Consider the following 26,608-nt stretch of genomic DNA (forward strand, 5'->3'; position numbering starts at 1 on the left):
TCTGCACCCAGTCCCTGCCCCACAGGGATAGCTTTATGCAAAAAGTCAACTATTATTTTTCAGTCCATTTAGTTACAATGCTTTTAAAAAAATAGGACAAGGGGAAGGAACTCTGATGACTGAACTAAGGAGTATTTATTATAAAGTCAAAGAAACTGTGGGACCAAAACCCTTCAGGCAAATCTAAATAAGCATTTTGCAAGTGCACACCTGGTAATGGAGACGTGTTCATGTAAAGGTACGGGGGATGGAATGGGAATGTCTCCTTTCCCAGGCTCTGTCAAACCACTTACCACAAGTTTACCAGGAAAGGGTGCTCCAGGCCCTGCATGATCTGGAGCTCCTTGAAGACATTCCTCACTTCGTTGCGCTCCACACACTTTTGTTTATTCATATACTTCATGGCATACATCTTCTTGGTATCATTCTTTTGTACAATGCAGACCTAAGGATGCAAACCCAAGTGAGCAAGCGACTGGGGACATGATGGAACATGGCTATGACGGACAAAACAGGACCTGTTCCTTAGCATGGCTGGGGTGCCATGTCACCTGCAAATTCTCTGATGTTAAAGTCCCCACTTAGCTCTGATTTCAGAGCAAAAAGTTGCTTTTCTTCTCCATGCATCAGATCAATTCTTGAATCCCTGCTTTCTCAAACAAGTTTGCCTGGCTTTGCTTCTGGAATTATTTGGACAGCATTTAAATCTGCCGCCATGTCAGGAATTGTTTAGTAACAGCATCCTTATTCCTGCTCTAAAGACTGTAGTGGGCATGGCTATATTGTCAAGCCAAATAGTATTCTGCAAATAGTTTCTGTTTACCAGCATAGGGGATGTGAAGAAAAGAACTCCAAGCACTAGGAAACATCAAATATGATGCCCATGTTTGTGAAATTTCCTTAGAGGCCCATAGTACATGATAAAGTGAAATGCAAGTTTCATATGAAATATTATTCTCTCTGAAAGTTTGTCTCCATGGAGAAACTAATAATCAGGGTTTGAATCTGGAAAGTTCTTACAAAATTTAGACTGACTATATATTTTTCATGGTAGTTTTTTGAAAATAAAAGCATGGAACATCTGGGGAAAAGAAAATTGAAAACAGGTGCTTCTTTTCTAATGAAAAGAATGAACTCTACACTGACAAGATAACTATTACTGGAGATACAGCTGGTACAATTTGAAAATGATTCTGCAATCTTAATCTCCTTTACGATAGGGAGCAAAGAGTAGAACTCTAGCAAAAGTAAACAGATTTGACTTAAATAAGACAATTCTGAGAACAGTATATAATTATTATATAGCTGCCTTTTCACAATCTTTTCTCAAATTTTGGTGACAGTTTCATAAAAAATCAATTATAAAACCTCTCTGGATTACTTTTCCAAATGGTCCCAATAAATCAATGATCTGAACCTTCTCAAACCCTCTGTTCCCTAAGCTACATTATTCGGCTGGTAGTTAATCAGTTTGGTTCTCACCTTCCCAAAACTGCCTTTCCCAATGGCTCGCAAAATTTCAAAGTGGTCAAAGTTGACTGTAAAACAACAAAAAAGAACATCATGAGTGATTATTAATTGCTCTTCAGTAGTAATCAATCATAAACAAAAATTGGTCCATACTGAAGTACCCTGTTTAAACCCACATGCCAACTACCTTAAATTTTACATATCCAATAAAGACTAATTGAACACTTACAGCTTAATCACAGTGCTCAGTGCCTGGGAGACATTAATAATAGGGTAAAAATAGAAACTATGCTTTATGAAGCCTATAGTAAATATAGTGGGGGATCTATAAAGAGAGACACTTATGGATTAAATACTCATAAAATAAATGGAAAATTAAAACTCATGCTGAATGCTAAGAAGAACAGAGGTTGTAGGACTCTAAGAACACAGAACAGGGAGTTGGACACAAGCAGCAAGGTCAGGAGAAACACCTCTGAACACAATGAGCATGGAAGGAGACCTGATGCTAAAGGATGATGGCTCTACATAGGACTAGCACCTTACAAATATTCTCCTTGCCTACTCTTTCCCTACAAACATTCCTTTTATCTTCATGATTTCAGTTTCCCAACAGGAAACTACTATGTCAATAAGTCTGCAGAATGAGCTCATCTCCAAGGCACAGAGAGCTGATGGGTAAGGATGGTTTTGTATACAGAAGTCCACTGAAAGATGCCCTGAAACTGAGATGACCAGCCACATGTGCCAGTTTAAGCCTTCAACTCCTAGCAGTAGGAAGCAGCTGGCATTTAGGTGCAGGCTGCAAGCTCTCTGAGGTGAGTGCTCATGAAATGCCGGGTAATGAGAAGAAAAAACTCCAGATTCTCCCTGGCTGGTGCCAATCTTTCATTTCTTGCCCTGATGACCTTGAAGAAAATATTTGACTTTGTTAACTGCTTTTGAAATAAGGATATAGATAAATTCAAATGAGGAATTTTAAGTCTTTTCAGAAAACATCTTGAAACACTACAAGGGGCCACTCATCTCTTTGCAAGACCTGCTTTGTCCCTTTTTTCAAAAACACTTAAGATTATCCCCTTCTGAAGGACAAAGAGGTGGCAAGGGGACAGCTAGAGATTTTGCTGAGTTTTCTGAGGGTCAAAAAATTTTGGTTTTATAAATGACTTCATCACCTCCTCTTCTGAACTTTCAAATAAAACCCACTCAATCACACAGGGTGGTTTGTATTTTACCTATCACACTGGATTTGGAGTCAAAATAACCACTGTGAATTGAGGTAAAAGACAGTCCTTTGCTCACTCCGTCAGGTCATTTTGCTCACCAGGGATTTCCTGCCCCTCAGAAAACTCCCAACTCAGTTAAGTAGAGGCAAAACTCGGCAGAGTCCAGCACAGTGATTCACACAAGGTGAACTCCCAGCAGATCAGTCAAACCAAGCTAAACGGACACACAAAAAGCCCCGAACTAGGGCTTCTAGTAATATGAGCAGGGTGAGCATTTGGTACTCCAAGGCAGTGTCTTCCAAGCTGTGAGTTAGGAAATAAAATTGGCAATCCTAAGAAGCAGTGCATTTTAGATGGAATAGAACAGACCAGAAATGCCTCCAATGAGGTAAGAGTAGTATAGCCTGTAAAACTTTGGTTTGAGTTTTATGTGTGTGTATATGCAATTTTTAGTGTATTTTTTGGAACTTGAGTTGTGATCAAAATAATTTACAAAACATTTTTATACATTTTCTCTGGAGTTTCATACTAAATAAGAAAAACAATATGTTCTGTATGCTCAACATAAAAATCTGAGTTATTTACCACAAGAGTGCTGAAAAAAAAAAAAACGAAATTGGTCAGGATTTATTTAAAAGTCCAAAATTTTATCTTGACTACATCCAATATCTCAGTGTGATTTTTCTACTAGCAGCCTAGCCTAGAATGCTGTAATGACATCTCAAATCTCCAGCCATTGTACTTAATGTCATTGTGGTATTAATCCATTCCATGAACTATGTCTTTTTAGGAAGCATTTTACATTTTAATGAAAATAATAAAGGATCATATATCAGGTTCCTAGTAAATTTACACTAGCAATACTGCCTAAATTAATGTATCCTCCCAAGTGTCAGGTCCCAGAAAAGTGACAGGCCTGATTCAGAGATGAGGCATCTCATTTATTTCTTTTTGTCTAGTCAGTCAAAGAAAGAACAGACTCCGGTCCAAACCATACTACCTAAAGTTGCTTCCACTTATAACAGTACAACCTAGGGAGAAAGTCAGTGATAGGTGAAAAGCAACAAGAATCCTTTCTTAAATGACCAACAACAGAATCACCAGTAAGGAGGAAGCAAATTCAAAAATGGAAACCGTAGGCGCAAAAGAATGGGATGCAGACCTCAACAGATTCCGAGAAGCCTTTATTCACTCACAGATTGGGGCACCTTCGGGCTCATTTTTCGGATGAGAAAATGACTGTCATTTACAGAGGGGATTTTGGTTTTATAGGGTACAATGAGGATGATGTAATCGTGTATGTGCAGTTTTGACCCTCAGGGGCTAGTTGTACATTCTGACAGAACCAGAGAGAGAGAGAGAAGGGAATTCAGAATTATGGATATTTTGTTAACAGAAATCAGTAGAATTATAGGCATATGGGATGTGCCTAAGGTTCTGGACCTGAGCTCTTATTAACTATTTTCATAATTGTCTTCATGTTTTTCTTAGGGTATATCCACCTGTCGCAGCAGTAGAATCTAGGAAGTCACATGGGATTTCTTCCTCTCCCCTTTTAGAATTTACATGAGTCAAATCTGGTTTTCCAAATCTTTCCCTAAACATAAGAATGTTGCTTCTGACACCAAGGGCTGATGCTGTTATTTTCTTTCTTTTCTTTCTGTTACCATCTCCCAGTCTCAACATTCTATGCAATCAGCAGTTTGGAAGGAAAGAAAATAGAAAACCCATTTTAGAGTTTGGAATTGCACCCTGACCCTTGGAATTTGGGAAAAGAAGATTCTAGAAGGTCAAGCAGAAAGTCTACTTCTTATTTTTGAGGTGAAAATATCTGAAAAATATTTTATTTTTTTTCCTGAAAAATTGATTCCAGCCTTATGAAATCACAAACATATGGGAATCTGTTGAGAACAGTACATCTTGCTGTTTATGTAAATCTTTCTATTGAGTACTGAACAAGGACAGCAGCTGTGTGACCCTAGACAAGTTATTCAGTCTTTCCAAATCACAATGTACCAGCTATAAAATGGAGCTAATTAAACCTAACTCACATGTGGCTTTGAAGATGAGACACAAAACCGGAAGTATAATGTCTGAACTACTGATAACTAAAAATTGCAAATGATTTTTTAAAAAGTACAATTATTCAATGAAAATCAGGCCTTCTTTCCTTTCCGAGTGTTTAGTTCCATCTCACAAAGCAACCCCCCGTTATAAAGCTCTTGCATATCCTTTAAGAGATTATCTCTACATATGTCTATTCCTTTTTGACAGCAAAAGCAATGTGCTATCATTTCCATAGGAACATAGATTCCTAAAATCTTTCTAAACCTATTGTCTCTGTCCATTCATACCATCACTTATAATTATTTTAAACAGCTCCTTTGTTTTTTTCTCTCGTGTCTGTATGAAACTGCACAAGACAGTTTTATCAATGAGATTTGAAAGATGATTTAATTATCACTGTTACCAACATACTATCTCAAATATTCTTGATGAGCTCTTGAGCATGTTCGTAGACTAAAATTTATAGAAGTAAAAATGTTGACCAAAGTAAGTGCATATTTTATAGCATAACAGGTATTATCAGTAGGGTTCCAAGGATGTCAATAATGTGTAGAAACAACTTTTTGTCCACCACCTTGGCAAAACTATTACATTGATTGTCCATGACTTGACAATGAACAAGATTGAATTATTGGTTTATGATATGTGTCTTTAATAGTCAGTGAAGCCGTATATATAAGGATCTATGTTTTTTCCAGAAATTTCCCTCTTCTTATATTTTTTTCCTATTTTTATGAGTCATTGGCCATTTTTATTTACAAGTGCACTTAAAACTATTAAGAGAATATTATCTCTATCATATCTCAGAAATATAATTTCTAAGCTGTCCATTTGGCTTTTCACTTTAAAACATTTTTAATATTGTAGGAGTTTCAAATTTTATAGTCATATGTATCCATCTTTTCCTTTTGTCCCACTGTGCTTGGATCTTTTAACTTTAAGATTTTGAAAAACACGTGTTTATCTTTTAAATTAACAGCTTTTGACATGGATTTTTGTAGTCACAGATGCTTTCATTTTTGAAATCTTTTACCAGAGTATTTACCTTAGAGTAAACTATGTTACACTTACTCAAGATGAGCAGAATAAAAGTTTCTAAATTCTGAGTTTTCAAAACAATTGGTAATTTCCTCATATGCGCATACATCCCAATGTACTAAGAAGTGGCTGGCTGCTTCTGAAGTGCTTTGCAAGAATATCCTCTTAAAGTAGGTCCCTTGAATCTGGCTTACGCTGATAATTTTTTAGTAAATGGTTTGCTTATACAGTACAATGTTAAATTCCAGTTCTATAGGGTCACACTTGGTAGCGTGTAAAACTAGTGCAGTCTGAATAAGTACAGGAGTTCCAAAATAAGGTAAATTCCCAGAGGGGGAAGAAAGTAGTGAAACAAAAGTCTTAGCTATGTTGTTTTTGTGTGTGTTAATTTGTTACACAATATGACTCTGCTTAGGGCTATGTTTTTCTAACAGCAAAGTCAGTTCAACACGAAAGCAGTAATTGCTTAACTGGTCACAGGTTCAGTTCTGCTCTCCAATCCAGAGTACTTGATTTTTTTTTTTTAATTTTATTTCTTTTAGTTATTACTTGCAATAACAAGGCTCTGATAGCAGTTCGTAAAGGCACTGAGAGACATGGCTCATTGAACTCAGTCTACATTCTTTGATAACTCACAATTACTGATTGCTGTGCCAGCAACACTCAGACATTGTGCTAGGTCCTGGGAGAGACAAAGCCAAGGTTGCCCGCCCACCTAGTGGAACAAGAGAATAATTCATCATAGCTAAAATCCACCCTTTATGTAAAGGGGCATCTACCATTATTCCAAGCATGTTATACAATTTATCCTCATTTTTCACCAGCTCTTTAAGATAGTAATACTATTACTGCCATTTTCTTAGATGGACAAACTTCAGTAATTTTCTAAAGGCCAAAGTAGGTAAGTGGTGGAGTGCTAGGGTCCTATTCAATAGGACTCCATAGCTGCCCTTAAACATTATTCTTCACTGCAGTCCATAAAACACAGAATATCAACTGAGCTTCTCTTTCATTCATAGAAAGAAATAGTACAGAACCCAGTGAGGCCTAATCCCAACAATGTCCATACTTCTGCTTCCCCTGTTTTGATGCAGGGACTTTCACCTTCCATGGATCCTGTCTTACAATCTGAGTCCCACCAAGTGCTTGCAGTCACTAGTACCTGTCACTCATCACATCCCAGACCCCAAGCTGGATGTCAGTCTACGTCCTTACACTGGGTTTTCTGATGTGGAAGTGATGTTTCTGCCTCTGACACAAAGCTTCCAGATCACAAAAACAACTGGCTAGATGTGGAAGAGCAGGTCAGCAGGACAAGAGAACAAAGCTGATACATGAAGTAAAGCAGAATTGAAAGACCAGGGGCAAACTCTGAAGGCATTAAAATGTCTGGCTCCTTAGTCATATAGGTCTTATTTTGATTACTCTGCAGTATCTCCAATGTTCTTCCAATAATTCAATTTTTTAAGTTTTTTAAAAGTAAAACTAATTCAAGTTACAAGTACCACTGCTATAAGGAAAAAAATCATGGTGTAATGAGAACATACAGTAGGAAAAGCCAGCCTAGTCCAGGAGATCCCAAAAAGGATCCTGGAGCAGATCATTAAAACCTGAGAGAAATGTTGCAAAGGACTTGATCTTTCACTTCTTTCCTAAAAATTTTCTTCATTTTATTCCTGCATTTGTGTCTTAATTTGTTTTCTGTTGCTATAACAAAATACCTGGGACTGGATAATTTATAAAGAACAGAGGTTTATGTGGCTCATGAGTTGTAGTCAGGGAAGACCTGGAACATGGCACTGGCATCTAGTGGGGTCTTCCTACTGCATCACAATATGGAGGCAGGCATCACGTGGCAAGACAGAGCAAGTGAGTCAGTTCAGTTCAGATCTCTTTTACTCTTTTAAGCCACCGGTCCTATCATGGGGACTCATCCTGATGACATATAATCCCAATTAACTCCCCAATGTTCCCCCTTCAAATACCATCAACAAGTGAATTTGGGTATTAAGTTTCCAACATATGAAATTGAAAGATACATTCAGGCCACAACAATTGGTGTATCAGCAAGGTTATTTCCCAGGAAAAGAGATGAAACATGCATAGATAACAGTAATATAAAGTAAGGTACTGTACTGAGAGCCACATGAGTAGTCCTATAATGATTTCCATCACATCACAAAAATACTTTTTAAAAAATGCAGACTCATGGCCCTCATACAAATCAGACTCTCTTGAGACTTGACCTGGGAATCTGCATTTTAATAGTTCTTGGGAGGATTTTAATAAAAACTGCCTGGAACCTGTCTGCAGGTGATTAGTTAGGAACTACTGCACCAAACAGTAAAAGCCACAGGATTTCTAACGTGGGAAAAATCTCTTCCTACTTCATAAGATAAAAAGCTTCAAAGGGGCAGCATTTCATCTGGGCCTTGCACAATGTGTAAGAGTTCAACAGGTGGCCAAGCAGAGGAGGGCAAGGAGATTGCACTTAATGAGTGACCCAAACCCCGAGGTGAAGACATTCTCCATCGGCCTGTATGGATTGAACTGATTCTTAATTCTCCCTTTCCACTCTTGCCCTCAGCCCTGTTGCTCAAGCAAATTCATACTGGTGTCCATAAATGATTAATAATGCACCTCTGTTCTCTGCACATGCCTCAGCTGAGGTCACAGTTAATGATGATATTCATATCTGTTAAGTATATACATGGAAGGTGCAGTCCAGTGACCTTAATATGTGTTACTTTATTTAATCCTTGACAGAAAAGCATGAGGTGGTAATAACATTGTCAGTATTTTATAGATGAAAAGATTAACTCCTCCCAGGGATTGGATGCAAATCCAAGTTCCATGATTTTGATAATATGGTAAGTCCCAGATGTTTCAGAATATATAATATATTCTGAACATGAAACTCCAGGTTAGGGTTTTGGCTGTACTATTTTCTAGCAACTAACTTTAAACACATTACTTAATGTCTCTAATTTTCATTTCCTCCTTTGTAAAATTTTGACAATATATATCTTCCAATGTTATGAGGACTAGTGAAATAAGCTATATCAAAGGTGCTTATCAAGAATATTTGGTAGAATGAAGGAACTCGATAAATACATTATTAATATTAATATCATTATTATTTGTTTTTGTTATTTGTTACTGTAGTTGTTAGGTGAATTATCTTGGCATCAGCTCAGAATTCTCTTTTTTTTTTTTTTTTTGCCAAAATATTAGGCAAAATGATGTGGGACTTCACACAGGATCAACAGTGCCAAGGAAATAGACTCTGTGAAGGCAAACACTGGACTTGGCTTGTTCATCCCTATATCCACATCTCCCAGAACCATTTTATGAAGCAGGTATATAAAAGACAATTGTTAATTAAAATATGTGGGAGTTATTGCCATTCACAGAATTCAGATGGCTTTGGAGAAAAATGTTTAAAGACCTTTTCTTTCATGTTGATTTTGATAACACATCATCATTGACACAGTATGTACTTCCCAAGAAGAGTCTTACCAAAGACCTACTACCAAGAGACTTCACAATGAGAGAGGTAACAAAGTCTCCAATTGAATGTTGCTCTAATAGTACAACTGCCAACTTCTCTGCAGACACTGAATTTACATCCCCAAACCTAAAGAACTGACTACTCATTCCTAGAGCTCAGAATTCTTGAGAACCACCATTTCCCACCCCATCTACTTCACAATAACCACATCTCCTAATCAAGGACGTGAATGGAAACCCTACAGCAACAGAAGGACAATTAACAGCGGGAGTCAGAGGGTATTTGCTTTGTCGGAGCTGCACGATCTTTGAACAGAAGTAAATGCATCTCACTATGGCAACAGAAAGGCACTAACATTAAATTACAGTCTGCCAAGCCATGGTAGAATCAGCCTCTTTCCTAAGTCCTGCCCATTTTTAAGACTGGACACTGTATGATTTGCCAAGGAAAGGAGAAAAAGGAAATTAAAACACTGGTTAAAAAGACTCCTCTTAGGTTAATTTTTCAGTTTGCATAAATCAGATGAATGTTTCTTTTGTCACGCTGCATTCCCAAATGGAATCAGTTATAAAGAAAGATGCACTTATGCCCTTTTAAGACAGTCACAGCAAGATAGGAAAGAAGCTGGAATCACGACTCCAGAAGCCACAGCCTTGCTGGCAAATCAAATCAGCATTCACCAAGCATCTGTGTGCCCAGGCTTGACTAGGCACTGATGGGACTCAGTCACATCCTCGGAAAACATACACACTCCGAAGGGAGGAAGGACTGAATTTTCTGTGAGAAGATGCACTCAGCAGACTAAAAGCGTGAAAACTGAATAATCAAACTCCCTTGCTCATTTTTATTATTTTATTTCATTTTGCTATACTGCATGTATCTTTAGAACTCAGATGCTCATCTTTATGGAAGCAAATAAACATGAATAAATAAATAGGTTAGGTTAAAAGAAACACGTGAAAGCAATCCAGTGTTAGCTCACATGGTGTACAAAGAGGCACTACAGACCTCCAGAGATGCAGGAGAATGGCAAGGCATGACACTTTTGTTTTATGGGTTTTAATGACAATTGAATGCTTTGATGAGATGAAAATGATTTGAGTCAGTGAAGGCAGAATCCTAGAATCCCACCACTTACAAGACCTGGGACATTAGTAAGTTAATCTGGTCTTCCTGAGCTTCAATTTCTTGTTTACAATGAAGATAATTTTTTACAAAAAAAAAAAAATATATATATATATATATATGTGTGTGTGTGTGTGTGTGTGTGTGTATGTATGTATATGTTTTTGACATTAAAAATACAGTAAAATAGAAAGAGAAACAAAACCATCGAAGAACCACCCGTTGTATTTTAATCTATTTCAGTCTTTTAAACATTTTTGTTTTTATCTAAGTTATGTATCTACATCTGTTTTCATATGTATTTTTAAAAAATCAAATATTTCTACAAGTTTTGCCATTTTATAAAGGATAAAATAACAGTCTCAGGAACCACTAATCCCTTCTCTTAGCCAAAAGGCAACCACTTTACCTCTTAGCTAATACACACAGTAGTTTCCACCGCGTCTTTAAATAATACAACTTCACTGTTCTTTCTTTACAGTTTTAGGCTTTAGTTATTGAATTTTCGAGAAGATGAAGATCGAGCTCGCTTTCTTGCTCTTCTGGTTTTAATCCCAGCCTGCTCCCCTCTTTCCAACGTAGCTGTAGCTATCTGGCATATTCATTTGGATTAGATGGTCATTGCACATTTCCATTCTTCTGAGTACATAAATACCATGCTCCAAAGAGTCTGATTAGTTAGGGTGTGTCCCATCCTTGCACAGTGTTCATCTTCCCTGTTAATAATTGTGCTTGCTTTTCTATGTGTTTCTTCCTGATTCACTCTCAACCTCCTCCCTAGCTAATTCTCTTCCATTACATTCAGCTGTGGTGGTCACACTGTCACCCTGCTGAGGACGACTCCCAGAGCCGCCTGACCTCCCGGCTGGACTGTTTTCTCTGGCCACAAAGCTATCTTCCTGGCCTTCCTTCCCATCACCCTGGAGTCCTTCACTCCTCTGTAATGCGTGCCATCTCTCTTCCTTCACCCCCTTATTAGTGAGCACATCTACAACAGCCTTGTATGAAAGTCTACACAGGAGATACATTTTCAAAATATTATGTATATGAAAAATTCTTTTATTCTACTCACCCGTGACTGATAGTTTGCCTAAGTATTAAATTCGAGGTTGGTTATTGTTTCCTTTCAGAAATCAAAAGCACTGTTTTCCTTTTCCAGCATTTCACATTGCTGTTGAGAAGGCTAAAGCTATTTTGATGTCTGGTCCTTCGAATATAATAATTTTCTCTTCTATAAGCTTAAAGTAGCAAATATTTGATTTTTGTTGTTGGTTTGGTTTTGGTACTAGGGATAGAACCCAGGGGTGCTTAACCACTGAGCCACATTCCCAGTCCTTTTTATTTATTTTGAGATAAGGTCTCACAAAGTTTCTGAGACTGACTTGGAAGTTGTGATCCTCCTGCCTCAGCCTCCTGAGTCACTGGGATTACAGGTGTCGCACCACAACACCTGGCTTCCTATATTTGTTTTTAATGTTTTGGAACTTCTTGATAGTATGACCTTTGTATTCATAGCCCAGCCTTTTCTCCTTAATTATATAGCTCCCCACCTTCTATTTTCTCTTTCTTTCTGCACATTTTATTATTTAGAAAAGAGAACGCTTAGACTGGCCTTTCACTGTTCTTAGATGTACCTCTTCACCTCCTATTTCTTGTTTTTCCATTGTTCTGGGAAATGTTCTTAGGTTCATCTTCTAAACCTTTGAATTTTTTCACTAAGGCTAATTTTTTCCCCCAAAACAAATTTTTGCTCTCTGAGCATTATTTTCCTGGTATCCCCCTTTTTTTTTTTTTTTCTATTTTTGTTCTGCTCATTTGTTTGTTGGATCTCTCATACATGTCTCTTAAAATTCCCTTAGATCCTGGATTTTTTTTTCCTTTGTTCATTTGTCTCAGTCTCTATGGGTCTTGTTAGAAACCTTTCCCAGATGTCTGAAGAGTCTGGCTGTCTGCTCGTGTTTAAGTGTGGGGACACAGCCCCTCTTGGGGGAGTGCCAGGCACGGGGATGTGCTCCAAGCACAACTTCCAGCTGTGGCTCGGGCGCTTGTCGAGTTAGAAAAATCCCCACATCCATAACCTTGGATCTTCTTCCTTCTTGGGTTGGTCAAACTCTCCAGGAAAGAATTGCATCATCCTCTTGTCTGAAGGGCACGAACGTTCTCACACAGAGAAGTGAGAAGAGAGTGGGAAGAGGGCCAGGGCCACAGCCGCCAACAGGTGGCTACCTGACTTCTCCATCTTCTACCAGGCATCCCCCGCACTCTCCGGTGCTGCCTCATTCCTTATACCCAGAGGACCAGACATCAAACAGCTTTAGCCCTCTCGACGGCAGGATGAAATGCTGGAAAAGGAGAACAGTGCTTTTGATTTCTGAAAGGAAGAAAGCGTCCTTTGCAAACAATAAAATGTAGTGCGGTGGAGATTAGGTTATTTTGTTTTGTTTTGCTTTTTCCTTTTGCTGAGGTGGTGTAGGGCCACGGTAGTTTCTATGTAGACACGCACATGATCCCTACCCTAGAGCTCCCCTTCGCCCCTCCCAGCAGAGGCTCCTGTCAAGCCGGTTCCTGAGTCTTCCAAGGACTCTGGTTCAAGTCCGGCTGTTTCTCAGCTTTCCCTGCTGGCAGTGTGGACTCCGATCTCTTGGTTCTTCTTGTCAGTCTGCTCTCTAGTTTCTGTAATGTTGATAGTGATTTCTATTCTACCCTTCCCTTCACCTTTATAGGCCTTGATCTTGAAATAAAATCCTTGTATCATATGAGTGTGAGTCCCAGAAGGGAACAGACGTGGAAGAGTGTGTTCCATTCACCATCTTTCCCAAGAAGGTGTACTTGTCTTTTTCTCATCTATAAGATGGGAATTATAATACCTACCTTACAGGGATGAGATGGGGATTAAATGAAAAGTACTAACACATATCTAGAGTTTAGTAATCAGTGAATAAATAAGAGCTACTTTTGTTTTTGAAAGAAAGCAGTTAACCGTAGGAATCAGAGGCAAACACCTCTATCGTTCTTTGGCTCTGTGACCTCGTTCATGCCTTTTTTAAAAAAATCATTTTAGACTCATAAACTTATTCAAATAAGGGATGATAAAAACTTTCTTATTTATACCTGAAGGGCATTTTCAGAGTCAAGCTGGGGAGAGGATGAGCAAGTCCTGGAAGTGCAGAGCACCCTCCTTGGATGCTGGAGGCAGACAGGCGTGGGGGAGGATCAGCTTCTCCTCTTCCAGCCTGTGAACGTGGGCAGGTTTTCTCACCTCAGTGAGCCTCAGTCCTCCGCTCTGCAAACCAGTGTGGCTGATCGTTTCCTCACACTATCTGACGAGATTAAAACGAGACGAGCTGAGAAGAGCACCAGGCTCTGACACCCATCCTCTCAGGCACCCGTCTCTCATTCCACCTGGCAGATGCCGCTCATCCTTCTCTGACTCAGCTCTAACTTTTCTAGGTTGAGGATCTTCTGTAAACCTCCCCAAAGAGAACAGTGAATTGCTGCAGAGGAGTGCAAGCACATTCTTCTTGTCTTTTTTTTTTAGTGCATTTTAATCACACAAAAGAATGGATTTCATTGTGGAATATTCAGGCATGCAAAGAACATACTAGATCATATCCACCCCCTACCCTGCTATACCTCCCTTTCCCCTTCTATAACAGGCTCCCTGCTACTTTCATATCATTGGTTTTTTCCCCCTAGATTCCACATGTGGAAAAACGGGTGGTACTTGTCTTTCTGTGTTGAAATCATGTGTTACATGATTTCATTCTTCCTTACTGCTGAGTAGCATGCCAGTGTGTGTGTGTGTGTGTGTGTGTGTGTGTGTGTGTGTGTGTGTCTCACAGTCTCTCCTCCATTCATCCGCCAACGGGCACCAAGGCACTGATTCCATAACTTGGCTATTGTAAATTGTGCCTCCATAAACATGGGCATCACACAAGCACATTCTTAAGTTTGGGACAAGATGAACTCCTTTGATGATTCCCGCAACCTCTTCTCCAAAGACAAAGAAGAACACAAATAAACAAACTAATCCTCGTATATAATTTATAGGGCTTCTCTGAATTCTATTTATGAATCCCATGTTAAGAATTAGAGTTCCTCATCAGGCTTGGTGGTACTCGATAATTCCAGCTGCTCAGAAGGTGGAGGCAGTGGGACTGTAAGTTGAAGGCCAGCCTCAACAACTTTTGCAATATCCTGTCTCAAAATTAAAAAGGAAAAAGGGCTGAGAAATAGTTGAATCTTTTTTTTTTTTTTTTATGACAGGAGGTACTACTGGGGATTAAACCCGGAGGCGCTTAACCACTGAGTCACATCCCCAATCCTTTTTATTTATTTTTTATTTTGAGACAGGACCTCGCCAACATTCTTATGATCTTGCTAAGTTGCTGAGGCTGGTCTTGAACTTGCAATCCTCCTGTCTCAGCCTCCCAAGTCACTGAGATTATAATCGTGTACCACTGCACTGGCTGTAGTTCAATCTTAAAGCAATCCTGAGTTCAACCCCCAGTACCAGAAAAAAAAAAAAAAAGAAAGAAAGAAAAAGAAAAAGAAAAAATTTAGAGTTCCTCTAAATGAAATATTTACCCTTACAAACCAAAATCCTAACATAAAGCACTTAACATAAACCCCTTCATGGCGATCCAAGATGGCAGACTAGAGGGTGACTGCATCACCAGTCGCTCCAGAACCCAGGATTCAAGAAGGGGAGGCATTGAGAGACTCGAACTGAAATAGAGCCATGGGGTGAGTCTCCCACATCCGGTGAAGCTCGGCCTGGGTGGCAGGCCTGGATAGGGGTGGCTTATCAGAGTAGGGCAGGGCAGCTAGAGTCTTCCCCAGGCAGCCCTGTGGACTCCGGCGGTGTGGGAGGAGCCCACACGGCCAGCTTGTCGGAGCAGGCCCCCCAGTGAGAGCCTTTCCACACAGAGCCAGCTCCAAGCCCTGGAACCAGTAGCAGGTTAGGGGCAGCTTTCTTTGGCAGCACTGCATTATCAAGTTACTCCAAGACTTTAGGCTACTGAAGGCTAGTAGGTGATACACTGGAAATCTACAGGGACACTATAAGCCAATAGAGGAAATCTACAATATCACAGAGTCCCACTGACATCTGACCAATATGAGAAAACAAGGGAAGAAAATGTCCCAAACAAACCTAGATACTATATCAATAAAACCCAATGACAGCAGAGCAGAAGAAATGTCAGAAAGGGAGTTCAGAATGTACATAATTAAAACAATCAGGAAAGCAAACAAGGAGATGAAAGAGCAAATGCAAGCATTGAAGGAGGAGATGAAAGAGCAAATGCAGGCATTAAATGATCACATCAATCAACAGTTAAAAGAGCAAATACGGGAAGCAAGAGATCATTTCAATAAAGAGTTAGAGATATTGAAAAAAAAACAAACAGAAATCCTTGAAATGAAGGAAACAATAAACCAAGTTAAAAACTCCATAGAAAGCATAACCAATAGGATAGAACACCTGGAAGACAGAACCTCAGATATTGAAGACAAAATATTTAATCTTGAAAACAAAGTTGACCAAACAGAGAAGATGGTAAGAAATCACGAACAGAATCTACAAGAACTACAGGATATCATGAAAAGGCCAAATTTAAGAATTATTGGGATTGAGGAAGGCTTAGAGAAACAAACCAAAGGAATGAACAATCTATTCAATGAAATAATAGCAGAAAATTTCCCAAATCTCAAGAATGAAATGGAAAACCAAGTACAAGAGGCTTATAGGACTCCAAATATACAAAATTACAACAGATCCACACCAAGGCACATTATTATGAAAATACCTAACATACAAAATAAAGACAGAATTTTAAAGGCCGCAAGAGAAAAGAATCAGACTACATTCAGGGGGAAACCAATAAGAATATCAGCAGACTTTTCAATCCAGACCCTAAAAGCTAAAAGGGCCTGGAACAACATTTACCAAGCCCTGAAAGAAAACGGATGCCAACCAAGAATCTTATACCCAGCAAAACTTACTTTCAGATTTGACGATGAAATAAGATCCTTCCATGATAAACAAAAGCTAAAGGAATTTACAAAAAGAGAGCCGGCATTACAGAACATTGTCAGCAAAATATTCCATGAGGAAGAAATGAAAAACAATGAGGCAAATCAGCAACGGGAGGAATTAGCCTAAAGGAATAGCCAAATAAAGGAGAAACCAAATCATGTCAAAAAACAAAAATGAGTCAAATGACTGGGAATACAAATCATATCACAATAATAACCCTGAATGTTAATGGCCTGAACTCATTAATCAAAAGATACAGACTGTCAGATTGGATTAAAAAGAAAAATCGAACAATATGCTGCCTGTAAGAGACTCATCTCATAGAAAGAGATACCCATAGACTAAAGGTAAAAGGATGTGAAAAACATACCAAGCACATGCACACAGCAAAAAAGCTGGAGTATCCATCCTCATTTCAGATAATGTGGACTTCAAGCCAAAACTAGTCAGAAGGGATAAAGAAGGACATTACATACTGCTTAAGGGAAGCATAAATCAGCAAGACATAACAATCATAAACATCTATGTCCCGAACATTGGCTCATCCATGTACGTCAAACAAATGCTTCTCAAATCCAGAAATCAAATAGACCACAACACAATTATACTAGGTGATTTTAACACACCTCTCAATGCTGGATAGATCTTCCAACCAAAAATTGAATAAAGAAACCATAGATCTAAATAACACAATCAACAATTTAGACTTAACTGACTTATATAGAATATACCATCCAACAAAGAACGAATACACTTTCTTCTCAGCAGCACATGGATCCTTCTCTAAAATAGACCATGTCTTATACCACAAAGCTGCTGTTAGCAAATACAAGAAGATAGAGATACTACCTTGTACTCTATCAGATCATAATGGATTGAAATTAGAAACAAATGACAGAATAAAAAACAGAAACTTCTCCAATACTTGGAGATTAAATAATACACTATTATATGATGAATGAATAACAGAAGACATCAGGAAGGAAATTAAAAAATTCTTAGAAGTAAACGAGAACAAAGACACATCATATCAAAATCTCTGGGACACTATGAAAGCAGTACTTAAAGGAAGATTTATTTCATGGGGCGCATTCAACAAAAGAAGTAGAAATCAACAAATAAACGACCCAACACTACAGCTCAAAGCCCTAGAAAAACAAGAGCAGACCAACACCAAAAGTAGTAGAAGACAGGAAATAGTTAAAATCAGAGCTGAAATCAACCCAATTGAAACAAAAGAAACAATCGGAAAAATTAACAAAATAAATAGTTGGTTCTTTGAAAAAATAAACAAAATTGATAAACCCTTAGCCACACTAACAAAGAGAAAGAGGGAGAAAACTCAAATTACTAAAATTCGGAATGAACAAGGAAATATCACAACAGACACGAGTGAAATACAAAACATAATTAGAAGCTATTTTGAAAATCTATACTCCAACAAAACAGAAAAACTCGAAGACATCAACAAGTTTCTAGAGACATATGAATTACCTAAACTGAACGAGGAGGACATACACAACTTAAATAAATCAATTTCAAGCAATGAAATAGAAGAGGTCATCAAAAGCCTACCAACAAAGAAAAGTCCGGGACCAGATGGATTCTCAGCCGAGTTCTACAAAACCTTTAAAGAAGAGCTCATTCCAATACTTCTCAAAGTATTCCATGAAATACAAGAGGAGGGAACCCTCCCAAACTCATTCTATGAAGCCAATATCACCCTGATACCTAAACCAGACAGAGACACATCAAGGAAAGAAAATTTCAGACCAATATCCTTAATGAACATCGACGTAAAAATTCTCAACAAAATTTTAGCAAATTGCATACAAAAATATATTAAAAAGATAGTACACCACGATCAAGTGGGTTTTATCCCAGGGATGCAAGGTTGGTTCAACATCCGGAAATCAATAAATGTCATTCACCATAGCAACAGACTAAAAGTTAAGAATCACATGATTATTTCAATAGATGGAGAAAAAGCATTTGATAAAATACAGTATCCCTTCATGCTCAAAACACTAGAAAAAATTGGGGTAGTGGGAACATTCCTTAACATTGTAAAGGCCATCTACGCTAAGCCCATGGCCAATATCATTCTAAATGGTGAAAAACTGAAAGCATTCCCCCTAAAATTGGAACAAGGCAGGGATGCCCTCTTTCACCACTTCTATTCAACATCGTTCTTGAGACTCTAGCCTGAGCAATTAGACTAACCAAAGAAATTAAAGGGATACGAATAGGAAAAGAAGAACTCAAACTATCCCTATTTGCTGATGACATGAATATATATTTAGAGGAACCTGGAAATTCGACCAGAAAACTCTTAGAACTCATAAGTGAATTCAGTGAAGTAGCAGGTTACAAGATCAATGCTCATAAATCCAATACATTTTTATACATAAGTGATGAATCTTCAGAAAGAGAAATTAGGGAAACTACCCCATTCACAATAGCATCGCAAAAAATAAAATACTTGGGAATCAATCTCACAAAAGAGGTGAAAGACCTCTACAATGAGAACTACAGAATACTAAAGAAAGAAATTTAAGAAAACCTTAGAAGATGGAAAGACCTCCCATGTTCTTGGATAGGCAGAATTAATATTGTCAAAATGGCCATACTACCAAAAGTGCTATACAAATTCAATGCAATTCCAATTAAAATCCCAATGATGTACCTTACAGAAATAGAACAAGCAATTATGAAATTCATCTGGAAGAATAAAAAACCCAGAATAGCTAAAGCAATCCTCAGTAGAAAGAGCGAAGCAGGGGTATCGCAATACCAGATCTCCAACTCTATTACAAAACAATAGTAACAAAAACGGCATGGTATTGGTACCAAAATAGACAGGTAGATCAATGGTACAGAATAGAGGACACGGACACAAACCCAAATAAATACAATTTTCTCATACTAGACAGAGTTGCCAAAAATATGTAATGGAGAAAAGATAGCCTCTTCAACAAATGGTGCTGGGAAAACTGGAAATCCATATGCAACAGAATGAAATTAAACCCCTATCTCTCACCCTGCACAAAACTCAACTCAAAATGGATCAAGGACCTCGGAATCAGACCAGAGACCCTGCATCTTATAGAAGAAAAAGTAGGTCCAAACCTTCAACTTGTTGGCTTAGGATCAGACTTCCTTAACAGGACTCTCATAGCACAAGAAATAAAAGCTAGAATCAATAACTGGTATAAATTCAAACTAAAAAGCTTTCTCACAGCAAAGGAAACTATCAGTAATGTGAACAGAGAGCCTACAGAGTGGGAGAATATTTTTGCCACTCGTACTTCAGATAGAGCGCTAATTTCCAGAATCTATAAAGAACTCAAAAAACTCTACACCAAGAATACAAATAACCAAATCAACAAATGGGCTAAGGAAATGAACAGACACTTCACAGAAGAAGATGTACAAGCAATCAACAGATATATGAAAAATGTTCAACATCTCTAGTAATAAGAGAAATGCAAATCAAAACTATCCTAAGATTTCATCTAACCCCAATTAGAAAGGCGATTACCAAGAACACAAGCAACAATAAGTGTTGGCGAGGATGTGGGGAAAAAGGTACACTCATACATTGCTGGTGGGTTGCAAATTAGTGCAGCCACTCTGGAAAGCAGTATGGAGATTCCTCAGAAAGCTTGGAATGGAAGCACCATTTGACCCAGCTATCCCACTCCTTGGCCTATACCCAAAGGACTTAAAATCAGCATACTACAGTGATACAGCCACATCAATGTTCATAGCTGCTCAATTCACTATAGCCAGATTGTGGAACCAACCTAGATGTCCTTCAGTTGATGAATGGATAAAGAAACTGTGGCATATATATACAATGGAATATTACTCCGTCATGAAGAATGATAAAATTATGGCATTTGCAGGCAAATGGATGAAATTGGAGAATATCATGCTAAGTGAGATAAGCCAATCTCAAAAAAACAAAGGACGAATGATCTCGCTGATAAGCGGATGAGGACATATAAGGGGGGGAAGGAAGAGTTAGCGTTAGGGTTAGGGTTAGGTTTAGGGTTAGGGATAAGGAGGGTGGTAAGAATGGAGGAAGGAAGGACTGTATAGAGGGAAAAGAGGGGTGGGAGGGGTGGGGGGGAAGGAAAAAAATAACAGAATGAATCAAACAACATTGCTCTTTGTAAATTTATGATTACACAAATGGTATGCCTTGACTCCATGTATAAATAGAGAAACAACATGTATCCCATTTGTTTAAATAATAAAATAAATAAATAAATAAATAAATATACCCCTTCACAAACCTAAGGATGATTGCATCTGTTAGCACTTTGGAACTCTTTGTAGGTGAAGCAATATGGTAGGCATTTTACTCGCATTATTTCACATAATCCTATTGATCCCCAAATTCAAGTAAACACTGAAACTTGAAGAGAGTTTGTAACATGATCAGGGTCACAGAGGTAATAAAGTTGGAGCTGGTGATCAAACTAGGGGTGTCCCCTCCCCAAAATATATATTGAAGTCCTAACTCCTGGTGTGTCAGAATGTCACTCTATTTGGGAATAAGGTTGTTGCAATTAGGATATCATACCAGAGTGTAGTGTGTACTCATCCAACATGACTAGTCGTCCTCATAGGAAGAGAGAAATGTACAGACACACAGACAGACACAGTGAAGACAGCCATGTGAAGACAGAGCTCCGTTTGGAGTGGTGCTTTCGCAAGTCAAGGAACACCCGGGGCTGCAGATGTGGAAGAGGCCGGGGGTATCATCCCCGTGAGGGTGTGGAGAGAGCAGGGCCCAGCTAACAACTGGGCCCCAGAATTCTTGCCTCTGGAACTCTGAGACATAGATTTCTCTTGTTTTAAGCCATTCAATCAGTGATACTTAGAATAGCAGCCCTAGGAAATTAATACGGTGTGTGACTTCAAACTCGAAACTCCTTGCCACTAAACAGCGGCACGTCCTTTTCAAATCCAACTCAAACCACAAATGGTTAAATGTTAGAAGGCAGGAGAAATATCCACGAGTTATAACTCCAGTTACATATTCCTAGGACTCGATGAATAGATGGAAGAATATTCTTCCTATTCAAGAAGTAGACAGGAGAAAGGTGGGAAGCAGAGCAAGAGAACAGTTGTTCGGATCCCCGAAGAGAGCGTTTCAGAATCCTACCTTACCTCCTGGCTTTCAGGCTCAGCACTGGAGGGAGACCAAGATGAAGAACTTCCGGTGTGCATTATTTCTGTTTTTAACTGAATCTGCTGACCATTGACACTGTCTGTGGTCAGCACATTCTGAATGGGGGAAAAAAATGATCTGTCCTGGCCTAAGCACCCACTCCTTCAGTGTAAGAGAGCTAAAGCTCCGCATGACTGACAGTGACATACAGACTACAGACTTGGGCACGGTTCTTAGCTGTCTATGGGGTTCCTTCTGAAAAATATTCTGCAGGAAATAGCAACATCATTCTTCATGTTTATGTAAGGATAAATGCAGTCCAGTAGGGTAAATGCCCAAAATGGCTGAAGTTTAAGAGTTTTCTTTGGGCAATTCCACTCCAAATTTATACAAGATTTTAAAGCAGACTCAAGCAATTACTTGTACACTAATGTTCACAGCAGCATTATTCACAGGAGTTCAAAAAGCAGAAATGACCTGACCGTTCACACACATAAATAAATAAGCAAAAGGCAGAATAAATGTAAAATGAAATACTATATAGCCATTAAAAGGAACAAAGTTCTGATACCTGCAACATGAATGAACCTTGAAAATGTATTAAGTAAAATGAGTGAAACACAAAAGGACAAAAATTAGATGATTCTGCTTACATGAATTCATAGGGACAGAAAGTAGAATATAGTTCCCAGTAGAATAGGGTAGAAGCAACTGCATTATATTTTAATGTGCACAGTGACTCTGTTTGGGAAGAAGAAAAATTTTTAAAGATGGCTGGTGATGGTTGTTCCACATTATGAGTACTTAATGCTGCTGAATTATAGACTTAAGATGGTTCAAATGGCAAATTTTATGTTATGTTCAGTTTAGCACTATTAAAAAACAACAAAAACCGAACATAACAAAATTTACCATTTGAGCCATTTTTAGGTCTTTAATAACCATTCTCTGAAGTCCACTTTGATTAAGTGGTAAAAGTACATCACAATTCTTTTAAGTGACTGTACCTACTTCTAAAGTAATATTTATACTTATAATTGATCCTATCTAAATAAACCAACCAAATTTCTTTGAATATTACTATAATCTAAAAGTGATTTAAATTTTCTAATATAAGAGATCTGCATCTCTTTCCTTCTGCCACAAAAATTTTTAGGACTAAAGACATTAAGTCACAAAATTGCAAGACAAGAGAATTTGCCTGCATTTTAGCACCCGCGTTTAAAATTATATATGTAGGTGAATTATAGTATTTTTATGTTGTAGAATTTCATAGCCACCAAATTATACTTTCAACAAATCAACAAATTTTAAGGGATTGAGCTAAACTACTTATGATGTAAGTGAAAATGAGGATGCAGAAGTATATACAGCATCACTCTAAATGTTCCAAATGCCTTTTGTACACAGACACGGATTTTAAAAAGACCATCAGTTCATTCATCGAATCCACGAGGTAAGACCTGAGGTGAGCAAAACAGACAGAAATCCCTGATCCTCTTGATGTGTACTTTTCAGTGAGAGGAAAACATAATTAACAAGAAAATTTATTTTTGACTAGTAAATTTAAATAAGAACTATGGAAGCAAACACACTAGAGAGATGATGGATGCTCAAATGGAAAAGAGGGTTCTAAGAAGAGACACCCCCAAATGTTAGCATGGTTATCTATAGGTTATCTATAGGTGAAGACATTGTGGGTAAATTTTTTCTACTTGCTTTTATTTTCTAAGTTTTCTACAATTCACCGGCATTACTCTTGTAATTATCAAATGTGATTTTTAAAAATGTATTTAAATATACATCACCTGGGAATAACTGCAGAGACATTCACTACCTTTACATTAAATATCCCAAAGTGTTAACTCTAGGGAGTATTGGGACGAAAATCCACTGAGGACAGCAGATGGACCAATTCTAGTTAACAGTTAAAAACGTAAGACTTAAACAGAAATTCTTTGTAATATTGCTGCTGAGCCTTATTTTAGAACTTTTTTTTCTGGTGTGTTATATCCTGGGACAAAAAAAAAAAAAAGTTATTAAAGTGGCAATGACTTCAGTATTTTATAAAAGTAAATACAAACTATCCCATGAGGCATCTACAAATTATGTGGACCTAAAACAGGTTGAAGACTGATGATGGAGAGGAGGAGCGGGAGGAGGAGGAGGAGGGTGAAATTAGCTGTGAAAGACATGGATGAAGGTCATTGCAATTGCTCTTGGAATCCAAATGGGTAGAGAAATTCAAGTGAAAGATTAAGATTCATGCTGAACTGGAAGACCAACATTAAAGAAAAAAAGGTGTTCGATGGGAATCCCCAACACTTGGGGAGTGAAGCAGTCTCAAAGGGGAGCATGTGAGCTACAGAAGGTTGGAGGACTGTTACCAGAACTGACATTACTCTTAGCTCCCTGGTCCAAGATTCAGAACGAGGCACATACTGGATGTCTGAGTAGTCCCCCATATTCATTTTTTTAATTCTGTAAATTCACTCTGGCTGTCCATCCTGGGATGATATCTATAACTGAAATAAATGCAGTTCACTCTGTGTCAGGATCAGGATTGGCCTTGTGGGCAGTGGTTTAATCTTCTTCCTGTGCCTTAGTCCAGACGGGCCCTGCTGAATCTGTGGACTGACGTGGTGCTGAAACGCAGCACGGTCGTCAGGCGTGCCCGCTGCTACTCCAGAGGAGAAGCCTTCTGGGTGGCAAGCACATTTCCACATGGTTTGCTTCCAACCTGAGCTCCTGAGATGTTCAATAACTGGAGACGAGTGGCTGAGAAGCCGGGAGGCAGTCTATCTGTCCACCCACAGACACACTTCCATCCTGAGCAGTGAGCCACTGCCATGGGCTACCTGGGGATGCCACAGTGGTGCTCGCCCCCCGCCACCCCTGAATCAGCACACAGACCCCTTCTGTGGATGGAGAGGGCAATAGCTGTGTTCCCAGGGAGCCTCCCAAGGGAAGCTGCAGGATGTGGACCAAGGCTCCGATCCCCCAGAGCATGGCCCGTTTTCCCACCAGGCTTCTCTTGTGAACACGAATTCAAAGACTAAATTAGTAAGAATTTGGGGAGGACAACTTCAGAGAACTAAAAGCCCTTGCGTGGTGCCCTCTGAGAGCCGGCGCTCTCTGACCACTAGGCACCGTGCTGTAGAAGGATCCAGCCCTGGATCCGGGTCTCCTGAGTTAATAGCATCTTATCTTTATACTGGTTGATTCCCATCTGCATCAACATGCAGAAGGAAGGAGGGAAGGAAGGAAGGAGGGAAGGAGGGAAGGAGGGAAGGAGGGAAGGAGGGAAGGAGGGAAGGAAGGAAGGAAGGAAGGAAGGAAGGAAGGAAGGAAGGAAGGAAGGAAGGAAGGAGGGAGAAAGGGAGGGAGGGAGGAGGGAAGGAAAAAGAAAAGAGAAAGAGAAAAAAAGAAATTGCAATTATACATTTGTATTTCACAGATCAGAGAATCCCATCTCCTCCCACCCTCCCCCAAAAAAAATCTAGGGAAGAAAAGGGAAAACAACATTGGATAGTGTTTAATTTTTTTCTATTTGCCAAGTAAATGCATTGAAAAACTATGATCATGATAATTATACTGATGCTAGTTAACATTTATTGAGCTATTACTACATATCAGGCACTAGTTAAGCACCATACATAGATTTTCTCTTTTTATTCCCACGAAAACTATATGAGGCAGGCACGATCTTAGTCCTCTTTTAAATATGAGAAATCAGGATCAGAGGGAAAACTGCTTGTCTAATTTTTCACCATGAAAAATAGTTTCTATTCCCTCCATCCTTAAATACTAAATATGCACATGCAAAAACAATCAAGAAAGGACATAATCTTAGAATTTAAAATTTTAATAGGTTTTGCTTGGTGAAAGGTTTATTACATTGTCCTTATTTTCTGTCTCCTCACAGACTAAGAAAAATGGTCAGTTTGGCACACATCTGCAGAGGCTGTCCAGAAACCACTGATTTAACCGGTAACTCTTCCACCCTGTGATACAAGCTAAGGTTGAAGATCAGCTCTCAAGCCTATCACTTACCACCCACTGATGAAAATTGACCTAACTGGGTCAGTAGTCCTTCACATTCTAAGTGGCTGACGGCAAATGGTTAAGACTGATACATCAGGAGCCTGGCAAGTCCTTTAAAAATACAACTGGCACTTGTCCAGAGGGGTGGCCTCCAAGGCCATCTGATGGCTGCCGTTTGCACGGTCAGCACTTCCCTTTATGAAATGCGGTGCCTCGGGAAGTCCAGGGTTTACAGACACCCACCACTGTGCCAAGACCAAGCAATGGGCACCAACAGTTTTGCTTGTCTTGCTGCCTAGACCCCAATTCATAAATTTGCTTAGAACTCAGAAATACATTGACACTTTCTTTAGAAGAAGTTGCAAAGTAGAACAGTGGGGCAAGATGGGGGGTTAACACTTCCAATCACCGGACGCCCTTCAGCTGAATAAATGTCCTGAATTCTGCAGACTCATATTTCAAATGCATTGCTGCTGTAACCGTTTAACTGAACCCAGCTTGTACAGCTATCATATAATATATGTTACCAGTTAACACAGTTTATCTTCCAAAATACTAGGTTTATTCATCCAAGTCATCCCACTGGCTCACACTGATTAACCAAATGAGAATTACTGAAGAGTGAATTTATTAAGCATCTCTACAAAACAGATCCCAGTCTCCTTGGCCTGACTTGTGGCTTAAGGCCAGAGGATTATGAGCGGATATCAGAAAGGTTCCCAGAGCATGTAGACAAATGTCTACAAGATGCCTTAGAGCACAGGTCAGCACAACACAGCCAGGTGGCGAAAGCCAACCCTCCATCTATTTTATATAGCTCAAGAATCAAGAATGGGGTTTTACATTTTTATATGGAAAGAAAAATCAAAGAAATAATATTTTATGATAACTGGAAATTTTCTGAA

General features: G+C 38.8%; 1 protein-coding gene across 3 annotated transcripts in view; it reads right to left on the minus strand.

Annotated features, from left to right (window-relative positions):
• The window catches only part of STK32A (serine/threonine kinase 32A), a 146,592-nt gene that overhangs the window by 104,123 nt on the left and 15,861 nt on the right, over window positions 1-26,608 (minus strand). For all 3 annotated transcript variants that reach the window (XM_079144784.1, XM_079144783.1, XM_079144782.1), the window contains 2 exons: window positions 1,483-1,538; window positions 294-445 (listed from right to left, as the gene is read on the minus strand). In XM_079144784.1, the coding sequence (XP_079000910.1) occupies window positions 294-445; window positions 1,483-1,538 (208 nt within the window). The remainder of the gene's footprint in view (window positions 1-293; window positions 446-1,482; window positions 1,539-26,608) is intronic.

This window comes from Sciurus vulgaris (genome assembly GCF_902686455.1).
Source record: "Sciurus vulgaris genome assembly, chromosome: 6".
Classification (NCBI taxonomy): Eukaryota; Metazoa; Chordata; class Mammalia; order Rodentia; family Sciuridae; genus Sciurus; species Sciurus vulgaris.